The sequence below is a fragment of the Silene latifolia genome, chromosome 1, assembly GCF_048544455.1.
Source record: "Silene latifolia isolate original U9 population chromosome 1, ASM4854445v1, whole genome shotgun sequence".
NCBI lineage: Eukaryota > Viridiplantae > Streptophyta > Magnoliopsida > Caryophyllales > Caryophyllaceae > Silene > Silene latifolia.
In genome coordinates, this window is record NC_133526.1 from 197,251,295 (window position 1) to 197,263,549 (window position 12,255).

Sequence of the window (12,255 nt, forward strand, 5' to 3'; positions counted from 1 at the left end):
GACACGCGGCGATCGGCTCCTCGCATTCCTAGTTCGGCCCCTCTCCTCGTACTGGGTGGGGCTTCTCCTCCGACTATGGTAAGTCGGGCTTCTTCTCCGACTCTGACGAGTCGGACTTCTTTCACTCCTCTGAGGCAGGCCTCGTCGGTGCCGCGGCGACGCTGTCCTCCCGCGGGTGCGGGAGGAGCTTAGGTCTACCACTGGCACGCTGGGCTCCTCCGGCGTCTTGACGGGAACAGCTTCTTCCAGTGCTCCATTCAGGTCTCTTGGAGTCACGTTCTGGGCCCTGGTCTCCTGGACGGGTTCCGCCGCTCTTGTCGGTGTGACAGTGTGAGCCGACGTACTACTAATGAGGTCCGGGAGTAGCTTCGGTTTCGCTACATCAACCACATGTCCCATGATGGTGACCTGGTTGGCGGGCGACGGCGTATCTGGTATTGTTGGCATCCGTACTCATTTGAATTACCGGCCGGTGGAGGGCTGCACAACTCCAGAGTTGTGGACGGTATCGTCTTGGCAGAACTCGGTCTCGTCAGTTACGAATACCTCTTGTTGTTTTGACATCTTCTTAGCTTTTGGGGTGGGTTTTTTTTTTTTTTTTTTTTTTTTGCTTGGGAATGAATGTGACTGGCTTCTAGTATCTTTTCCCCACAGACGGCGCCAATTGTTCCGGGTGTAATTCCGGAGCAGTTATATGTTACCACCCGTGCTGTAGAATGACGTCCTTAGTTGAATCCTCCTTGCGGTCTCCTGAAACGATGAACAAACTGAGGACTCGGCTGTGTGCCGAGCGAACTCACTCCGACGCTCAAGTCAGTAACTTAGAGAGGTAAGTTGTTGTTACTTAGCAAAGTGCGTATTGTAGAGAGATAAGGAAGATATTACCAGATGAATAGTGATTCTTAGGTTAAATTGTGGATCCTTTCCTCAATGATAGTTGAGGAGTATTTATAGACTTTCACCTTTTGTCACGTAGTGGCCAAGTGGCCAAGTGGCTAGCAGGTGGAAAGACTGAGCTACCCTCGGCCGAGGGACCCATGGCAGGCCGGCGGGCCCTGTTGGCTCGTCGCCGAGGGGTCTTGGATATGAGTTCGCGGATGTGTGCCCCGGCGGACAAGGTGTCCTAGCCGAGGCACAAGAGACAGGCCGACAGGCTGCGTCGGTTAGGCTGTTCAAGCCGTTGACTTGCTGTGGATATCTTTGACCTTGCTCAATATGTTGACTTGGTCAGAGGGTGCAGAATATGCCCCATCAATACTCCCTCCACTTTTTTATATATGATGTTTTGCATTTACGAGGTAAGCCTTTGACTTTAATATTTACAAAAATATATTTGTTCAAAAAATATAAAAATGGTACCATTAAATTCCTTACGAAAAACTCTTTCATATGAGTATATATATCATAATATTTAGTCTTATATTTTAAGAGATATTGAAGAGAGAAGGGAGTGTCTCGAAATGTGAGAAAGTCATATATAAAAAAATAGAGGGAGTACATCTGATGAATTACCACCAATTTTATAGTTTTTTAGTGTTATAGTAAAAAATTTGAGTTTTGTTTTAAAGATTATGAGTTTTATTCTAAAGTTTCTGAGTTTATTCACTTAAATATTAAGCTCAAAAAAATTACAATAAAACTCAAAAACATTACATATAAATTTAGTAAAATTTGAGTTTTGAAAGAAAAAAAAATTAAATCTAACTTATAAATTTTAATAAGCTAAAAAAAATACATATGCCCAAAAACAAATAAAATTTGAGGTAATAAGCTCAGAAAATATACATATATGCTCAAAAATAAAAAATTTGGAGGTAGTACATCCTATGTATATTCCTTTTTCTCTTATTTTACAGTATAAGCTCGATAGACTAATTGAAAAGCAAAATCATTTTCAATGTGTTTTGGTGGCCAACTCACTAATAAAATTCAATCAGGTTGGTCAAAGGTCAAGGCCTCAAGCTGGTTTGCACTTTGTACCTAGACAAAACCCATTGAATTATATTGAATTCAATCCTTGGTTTAATATTGTAATGATTATAAGAGCACAAATTCTTGTTTGTGACGGCACATATCCGTCACTCTTGAGTGACGGATACCATTTTACCTCACAAAGTACCCACTTTTTCTCTCTCTGCAACAGTATTCATGTGGTCCCCTTTCTCCACTAACCCATTTTGTTACCATTTTATCTCACAAAATATCCGTCATAAATGGTAACCCGTCACAAGGGAGACCAATTGTTATAAGAGTATGTTTGGTTTCGATTCTCAAAAATGAGTTTTTGTTTTTTCAAACTTAATTTTTCAAAAGTGTTCTTTAAAAGTAGAAACAACATATAGTTGCTTCTATTTCTATGGGCAAAAATATGGACTTTTAGCTTTTAAGAAATTTTGTTTAATTTTTAGAAAATTATGTGTTTGGCCAAAAAGTGTTTTTGAGTCCAAAAACACTTTTACAATCTAGGCCAAACACACTAAAATCTGGATCGGGTATCTTGAATGATAACGACTTTTACCATATCTGAGTCTTGTAATTTTCGGATAAGAAAATGAGATGGTATTATTGAGTGGCACCGATCGAGCCACATTTACATAAAATTATGTGAGTGAATGATATCAATATTTGGTACCACCCGATAGTGTCTTAGTTAGACCTGGCAAAGCAGGCCCAATTCGATAATGATTCGGGCTCGAAAATGACCTAAAAAGTATGACCAGACTTGACTCGGAAAAGACCGATAAATGACTTAGTTAAGGCAGAATCCTAACCAGATTTGAAGTGACTCGATCCAAAATAATCCGATAAATTGTTTTACCCGAAAATAACCAGATCCAAACCCATCCCAAATGACCCATATGCTGGTCCGAATCCTATCATTTTTGGGCCGTTGGTAGACATGAATGGGTACATCCTTGACCAGACAATTTTGGCAACTTAACGTCACTATCTACTTTTATACAGACCAATAAAGAGACAGACAAATCTCCCAACATCAATCTTTTTAATTTTGGATAAAGTGATAATGTCAAAACACAAAATTGTTGTATGACACATTGACACCATTTCTTTGACTCGTGAAAATCCACTATTTAACGTGAAAATCCATTCACACTAGTGATAGCAACATCTTATAGTAGAGTAATAGACTTGGGCAACAATCAAACGAAATAGCTAAAATATTGAGTTTATGTTTGATTTGTCACATAAATGCGACCCGGCTTCTATATGAAAATTTTAAGATTATAATTTACTTCATCCGAAGCGATGTTGCTCAGACTCATTTAGAAGTATCTGATATGGGTGTATGTTCAAGTCTTAGACATTTTTATGGAAAATATGCATGTTTTGGCCAAAAATAAGGGGTTAAAGTGTTATATTCTTGTTCAAATGTTGAGTGTCGGAAACGAGTACGTGAGAAAATCAGAAAAGTGGGAGTAACACAGACCAAAGTATGTTTAATTAAGATTAGATCGATTGTCTCATAAATGTCTCGAATTCGTTAATATGAAAGTTTAAGAAAATAAAATGTAGGCACGGGGACGTTCGGCCCACTAGAAGACGTAAATTTCAATATTTTGGTAGAATTGTCACACTTTTTTTTTAGTGTTCCTTATGTCATTGGTCCATAAACTCGCTGAAATCCCTTCAAATTTAAATCTTGGCTCTGTTATTGAAAATAGTTTCGTTTCTCTCCAATATGGGAATCAAGATTCCTAACTCGTATAATAAATTGGTATTTTCTCGAAATAACATTAGTAAAAAGCGTACAGATAACAACTTTGGAAACAACGAAACAATAAAAACGTTAAGAACAAATATTTTCCACTTATCTTGTTAAATCTATTAAACAAAAATAGAAAAAACAAAAGTACAATTACTTATCAAAAGATTGAACTTTGTTACATAAAGAAATTAACCAACCAACCAACAACAATAAACATGAATCAAATCATGTTTATAGTTTATAAGTTACAACAAAGAAGGCCTCCAAAAAGAAAGTGCACAAAATATTCTACCTTTCCAACCTTGTAACATCCAATTTTTATCTTCATCAACCAAAAAATCACCATGGTAATTACCCTTTACCATAGCCTTAGCTTGACTCACTAGTTCTCGGTCCAACGTCGTCTTTTGCAAACCCGCCCTCGCTTGTCGAACCTGCCATTGCTTATACGATTCAGGTCGTTGGACTCTTTCAACACCTTCACAAGCTACAAGATTATAAACTTCTTTTCCATACGCTTCGCTTTCAATTAATAATCTCTCGTGTGATTCACGTGCCATTGTCGCTTCAAAAACCTCAAACACCGAAGAGTAATGATATATCGCTTCCTTAAACCGAGTTATAAAAAACGGTGCGTTAAACGTACCGTTTATAACTCCATGAACGAATAAATCCGGTTTTAAATTCTGAACGAGTTTTAAGAATTTGTCTCTCGGACTATTCGTATCGACTGTTTCGTCATGCAATGTACCTGACCTATACATGCAGTTTACGATCACGAGTTCATCGCTCTCGATTTTGAGATCGGACGATTTTATATTCTCCCATTTATCGGCTATTCCAGTATACTGGAACGGTACTCCGAATCTTTCGGAGTACCCTGCCAATCGTCGACCAGTGGCGTCAACTCGCGCCGCTGGTCGAAACCCTTGTTGAGGGAAATCGATACCAGTAATTCGAAGACTGGGTCGATTCGGGAATTTCGAAAGACGTTTTATTAGACAAGGCCATTGCAGGCCTAGAAATATACCGAAATCGATTATATGGATTTTTTTCGCTTTTTCGGCTAGTTTAAGAATAGTCGTATTTGCGACGAAATACGACATACGCTTAAACGGTATAGCCGAGACGTACATTCTGTACGCCTTTAAAAAATCAGCAGTCGAAATCTTCACGTCGACAATGTCGGCTGAGACTGTCGCACCAGTGCCAGCTATGCGGGCTTCAAGCCCGCTAGCGACATGATGGGCAAGTCGCTGGACCGAGTCGCCATAAGGCGACGCGTGCTGGCGGATTTTTCTAAGCAGCTCATTTGCTGTTTTGAGATCAAATGTTGACACAGCTTGAGCGCATTGAGTTAATAAAACCCGTAAATCGACTTCGTCATGTTTGTTGTTTTGCTTCTTGTTGTTTCGAGACGATTTACTCGAACCCATTGGTGAAAAACCAGTGAATTTCTGTTGTTCATACTCGCTGCAGAGTAATACGTCGTCGTATTGCTCCATTTCAACATAATCTTCATTTGAAGTTGCTTGTATTTTTTGGACTCTTTCCTCCTTTTCATCACCCTCGTCATTTCGACGACCTTTCTTCCGTCTTGAGCTCTTAACTTGCTTTCGCAATTTTTCTTTTTGAACTAGTTCCGGTTTATCAACAGATGGGCTATGATTTTGGCCATCAGGTTGGCCAAAATCATCTGACCCTATGGAGTCTAACTTAAGCCTCAATCGGCTTAAGTTAGACTCCAAAGAACCGTCACTAGAAGTCGAGGATCCATCTGGACCCTCGACATTCGAGTCCAGAGTCAATGACTCTGGACTCGGATTTGGATTTGGATTTGGATTTGGATTTGGATTTGGATATGGATATTGCGCTCCAAGCGCATCATACAATGACTTTTCAGTATCCTGCAAAGCCTTACACTCTTGCGCCGAAGCCGGGTTTTCATCAAACCCCTCTTGCAGAAGAATATCAGTGATGAATTTCAGACAATCATCAGGGAAATCAGGAATTTCTGGACCAATATTATTGCTCTCATTTTGCTGAAATTGATTATTTTCAGCAAATTCAGGAATTTCTGGACTATTATAAAACTTATTTTGCTCAAATAATGAAACATAATCATGATTTTGAAATGTTTCTTCATTATTTGAAAAGTTTGAGGGTAATTCCGGGTTGAATTTGAAAATGTTGTTCATGAACTCATGATCAACAAGTACAGAATTCATTTTTTTTTTTTTTGAAATTTGTATAAGTTGGTATTAGAGAATATGCCAAAAACAGAACGTGGGGCAATTCCAAAGAATCAGAGAGAGTGATTTGAGACACTCGGGTAGTGTTACACGAATACGACCCGGTAGACGGTTTTGTTAGGAATTTTGATTTGTAAGGAAATGAAAATGTTATGAAGATTGGTAAGAAGAGTGGTAGAATAGCTTCTTATAAAAACAGAGGAAAAGGGAAGTTTCATGGAACAAGCATGTAATTAAGAGGTGGCTAAGAAAATAATATTTTAAGGATATTTATAATGGTCAAAGGTCAACAAGAGAGTGATAGAGACTTTTGGGAGACTGTACTGTAGTATAGTGATCCAAACATGTAAGGTTTCTTGCTCATCAAGGTGTGCATGCATGTGTGTGGATTCTGGAAGGAATATGCTAGAAAAAAATTGTAAGGTTGACATTATTATAGTTGTGACATGAATTGTTTGTTTGTTAGGAGCTAGTATGACAATACAAGACCAATTACTTTGTGGCATGTCATAACTTTAGTATGTTTGTGATAAGGATAATATGGAGTGGCAGAATCAGAAATTGATCCAAGTGTAAAACGTGTAATAGTTTGAGGGAAGTTTGAAAATTTTAATTAAAAATTTTGAAATTTTCGACCGCCAGCCAAACGCCTCTCCCCAACCTGCCACTGATAATATGTTTTCGTACTTTTTTCTGGAAGGCACAACGCTGCTACTAAATGACTAATATTGGTCAAATTTGTAAAAGAGTGAATGTTAATATACCTTTTGATTTAGCATGTACTTTCGTGCTATTAAGTGTACAACGGTTAAAGTTAAACGTTGAACCATCACCAAAGATTTCGTTGTATTTTGACATTTTTTCTTCAAAAATACTTGGTGTAAATATTTTCTATATTTCCGCGATAGTTTGGTTAAGTGATTACTAGTGTAGTATTATTTTCTGGAACGAAAAGATCGATTCAAAAATTTAAAATTTAAACTAACATCACTTGATTACTTTTGATGAAGAGAAATAAAAGTTAAATTGAATTAAGTTAACTCATTGAAATGGAGAGAATATCTAACAAAAATGTTTCATATTCTTGCCCACAAGTACTCTGTAATATTTTAAAATTATATTATACTCGAAATTGAAAAGGAACTCGAATGAAAACTTATAAATCTATAATATACAATACATTTGTTTTAACACAAATTATTGTTTAAGATGACAATGTTCCTTTTAACGGTAAAACAATTTAAGACAATGTTCATTTTAAAAGTGATGGGGCATATTCTGCACCCGCTGACCAAGTCAACATATTGAGCAAGGTCAAAGATATCCACAGCAAGTCAACGACTTAGACAGCCTAACCGACGCGGCCGTCGGCTTACTGTCTCTTGGGTCTCTATTTGGGACAACTAGCCACCAGGGGCACACATCCGCGAACTCATATCCAAGACCCCTCGGCGGCGAGTCAACAGGGCCCGCCGGCCTGCCATGGGTCCCTCGGCCGAGGGTAGATCAGTCTTTCCACCTGCTAGCCACTTGGCCACTTGGCCACTACGTGACAAAAGGTGAAAGTCTATAAATACTCCTCAACTCTCATTGAGGAGAGGATCCACAAATTAACCTAAGAATCACTATTCATCTGGTAATATCTTCCTTATCTCTCTACAATACATACTTCGCCAAGTAACAACAACTTATCCCTTTAAGTTTACTGACTTGAGCGTCGGAGTGAGTTCGCTCGGTCCAAAGCCGAGCCCTCAGTTTGTTCATTGTTTCAGGAGACCGCGAGGAGGATTCAATCAAGGACGTCATTCTCCAAGCACGGGTGGTAGCAAATAACTGCTCTGGAATTACACCCGGAACAAAAAGTAAAACAGATTTAAATATGTATCATGTGACAAGAGTAGTTGGTTAGGTAATGATAAAATGTTTGTCTTAGGCTCTGTTTGGCAATCCATTTTATGTAGATTATTTGAACAAAGTAGCATATTCGACCAAAATTTCAGCTACCTTATTTTTCTGCAAGTGTTTTATTAGTAGCTTATTTAACCGAAACCGAATAAGCTAACTAAAATGAAATACTATCTAGGGTAGCATTTGAGAACTAAGGTACATGATTCCATTTATCTTTCTTTTTTGACAATTCAATTTATAATATTAAATAATTATGACGTCCTTCAACGACATTTCACAAAAAATAAGCTATCTTTCATTTAATTTGCCAAACATTTTTTTGTATAATCAATTATTTAATCAACTTCTAATTCTCAACTAGCTCTTCAAGTTTCAGCTAATTTTTCACCTCATTTACCAAACAGAGCCTAATTATCATCAATAATATAGAGTTAGGGATGGCAATTATGACCCAAACCGAACCGAACCCGAATCGAACCGAAGGAAAAAATTCGATCCAAACCCACTCTTTAAAAACCCATTCCCGACCCACTATTTAAAAACCCATATCCATATCCACTATTGGAAAACTCGAACCAAATCCAAACCCGATCCATTCATACCCGAACCCGATCCACGTGGATATTATTGAAAATTTAGGCTTTACTAACCTTGAAATTTAAATTTTCTTATATAAAATTATATTTTTATGTAGTCAAATCAAGTTTCGTATTGGGTTTTGGATTATGTAGTGGATCGGGTATGGATTTGGAGCGGGTATGGGTTTGAAAAAAGTATAATGGATCGGGTATGGATTTTAAAATTTTGGATATGGATCGGGTATGGATATGGATCTGTGATCCAATAAGTAAGTGGATCAGATTTGGATCTAGCAAAACCCGATCTAACCCGACCCATTGCCATCCCTATATAGAGTAGTATTTAAATTCATTTTATCATTAAATCAGATATTATTCATTGTCTTAATTATCAAAGTTAAAACCTGTTTCGTACCAGTTTATTTACAAAAATTAAATATATTGTCGTACTATACAAGTTGTCTATAAATGCAGTCAATGAGCTGTGGAGTGTTTTCCAAGACTTGAGCCAAGGTTAAGCATAGAGACCACAATCAAGAAATATAGTAAAATAAAAATAGATAATGATATTAAGTTGAACATTGAAATATGTGCTTACAAATTTACAATTAGATAATCACAAATTGCAACTCTAATCCAATGTTTTCCTTTGTCTTGATAAGAAAGCTAACACAAGTCAATTCAACAAATTCTTATGATAAAGTCCAAACTCCAAAAGTAAGAAAAAAAGACAGTCATTTGCTAAAAGATTATGTCTAAATAAATGTACAAATCTTGAGAGTAAATGGGAGGGCAAGTGGGAGAAGGGTTGTGAAAGGTCATAAGATTGTGACCATCACAAGCAAGACATTCTGTAATAAATGGTGGAGTTCGACCAGTAGCGGAGCTAGACTTTGAGTTTAAAGGATGCGAAAATTTTTAGAGGAGGCAGAAGAGTAATAATATAAGGTACTCTCGAAACAAATTTGAAAAATTTAACTAAAAAGTTCAAAAATTTCAACTAGCAGGGAGGAGGACCCCTGTTAGCCCTCCTAGGCTCCTAGCTCTACCATGAGTCCAACAAAGACTAGTAGGGACAATTATCTTCACTGAACAATGAAAAATCAAATTTTAGTTAAAATTTCTGATTTTTTTTTCCTAGTTTACAACTAGTAATTTACTTTTGTTGGAATTTTTCGCCATTTAACGTCATATTATAACTCCGTCGTTACTTATTTATTTAAGTTTAATTATGTAATTTTTTTTACCAACTCACAAGTCACTAATCAACCAACTAACCTCGAGTCAAATGCCCATGCAATCGGCCAATAACGTAAATCTTGCTGCCCAAGTCCCACAATGCATTTTCAAGTCAAACGGATTTACACGATCTTCGTATCGCATGGAATGCTTCATAGTACGAGTAGTCAATTAGTCACAATTATTTTTTTATAGAAAAAAAAAAATTAAGCATTATGCACCTCGATTAAAAAAAACATAAATATCATAGTAGGTTAATAAATATCGTAGATTCGTTATCATAATTCATAATAGGAGAATGGATATTTTTTAAACTGTAATACTCCCTCCCATTCAAAATAAACCTCCCTATTTCCTTTTCCGTCTATTCACAATAACCTCCCTATTTCCTTTTTTGGTAAGTGTTTGTGTGGTCCAAATTTAATTGTATGGTGGGGTAGTGTATTTGTGTGGTTCAAATTTAATTATATGGTGGGGTAGTGTGTTTCCTTAATATTTGTGCCAAAATGAAATGGGAGGTTTATTGTGAATGAGAGGGAGTATTACAAATTGACTAAAATATCTGTTTTATAGTTAAAACAAGCCAGCTAGTATTTGCTAGCACGGATAAACAAAATAATACGGAGTACTTCGTAATATTTAGAGAATAACAAAAATTTGTCTATTTATCCTGTTTTATAGTTAAGACGGATACATTTATCTTAAGAAATACTATACTTTATTACTCCATAGGGGCTAGGGCCAATTCATGGATTATACAACTAGTTGTATATGTTGTACGGTGTAAAATCTGAGCTTTGTGATAAAGTATTCGAGCTTTATGTTAAATAATATGAGCTTTAGTAGAAAATACTGAACTCATCCATTTAGACATTAAAAACATGAATTTTGAATTAGCTCAGGAAAAATACATATGCTCAATTTATATACCTTGGTTGTCTGATGTTTTTATGACAACCTGGATGTATAATTCTATTTGTGGGCTAGGGCCTCTTAAACATGATTTTAACCATCATTTTATCAACTTATATGATACGTTGTAGGTTCTTTGATTAAATCTTTTTTTACAACAAATATAAGTATATAACTTTCGATTTTATACCATATCATTCAAAGGGAGATTGTTAATTGAATCTTGTTTAATTTTTTGTTGGTGAAAAAAAACGGGATTAACCAATAAATAAATAGTTCACAACTAAAAACAAATTAAAATGCATAAAATGGAATAACGAGACTAAGCTACGCCTCTCATGTCTTAAACAAAATCACATTTGTGACGGCGATATCCGTCACATTTGTGACGGATATCATTTTCTCTCACAAAATACGTGTGAGAGATGAGTTAAACACGCGTGGGGTCTTTCCACTTGTCCTCTCCCTTTTTATGAGAGGTTCTGAGCTTATGCTCAGGATTAGCGTCATGTCAGCAAGAAGACTTTGCATATCTTATTGGCGTCGGCAATTTTGCTGATAAAATCTTGTACCGGAGTAGCTTGTTATTATATGACTGCGTGACCGGGTCAAAAAATATAATATAGTGGGCCCCAAAGCTGAATAATCCTTACATTATCCCACTACATAATAATGGGCCATAATAAAGTTGGGCCCAAATAAAGTATTAATGTACCTATCACTATATCCGGACATGTTCAATGTCATAAGAACCCGTTAGTCTCACTTTAGACAGTTATACCCATCTTAAATATAAAAACAGATTATAAATGGGACCAAAACTTTGTCATTCCCTATATTGACACATGAACTTAAGACCCGACCTTAAACTGAATCCAAACTAACCCGGCCCAATGTAAATAGGCAGAATGTTTATTATTGGATACCGATTATTATTCATAAATAACTTGATTATAGATGACCCGAAAATGCCCGAATCTGAAATGGCCCAGACCGACCCGACCTGACCCGAACTCTTGCAAATTCGAAACTGACTTGACTCGAAGTAACTCGACCCAAACTTGACTCAATTGACCCGTTTACCACGTTTGCTTAGACATTGTACTTTTTATCTCATTTATTTATTTTAATCCGTTTCGTATTTGAAATAAATATACCGTCTTAAACAAGACAATTAAGACTTTGTGCATAAGAACTAGGAAGTATCCCCAAAAAGCTAATCTCCATAATCTAAACAAAATTAAATATTAAGGTGATTGAATTAGTGGAAATCAAGGTCACTCACAATCTAAGCACTACTCACTCTTAAAAAAAAAAAAAAAATTAAGAAGGCTCAACTAATACATAGAATCTTCACTGTTGTTATCTTATTTGGTGCTATTTAATGTAAGACCATTGCACCAAAAAAAAAAAATGTAAGACCAAACGGTCCATATTGACCAGAATTTTCTTCTGGCTGCTCATACGAATTATTTATATAATATTTATTAGCATTATCTCTAAGGTGACGACCCAAATCATTTGTCTTATACATAAGTGTAATCCAACTAAAAGTTATTGTCATTTCAAACAATGTCGCGGTATCAGATGGTGCAGACTTGACTCAAAACGAACTATATGAAATAACAAAACAAATCTT

The 12,255-nt window shown here is 36.4% G+C and overlaps 1 protein-coding gene across 1 annotated transcript; it reads right to left on the reverse strand.

Annotated features, from left to right (window-relative positions):
- Positions 1-3,808: 3,808 nt before the first annotated feature.
- Positions 3,809-6,332, reverse strand: LOC141616732 (scarecrow-like protein 30). Its single transcript, XM_074433877.1, has one exon. The coding sequence runs from the start codon at positions 5,953-5,955 to the stop codon at positions 3,973-3,975; it is 1,983 nt and encodes a 660-aa protein (XP_074289978.1). The 5' UTR covers positions 5,956-6,332; the 3' UTR covers positions 3,809-3,972.
- Positions 6,333-12,255: the final 5,923 nt, after the last annotated feature.

Excerpts from the sequence above, each read along its gene's own strand:
- LOC141616732 (XM_074433877.1), bottom strand. The coding sequence starts at position 5,955 with ATGAATTCTGTACTTGTTGATCATGAGTTCATGAACAACATTTTCAAA.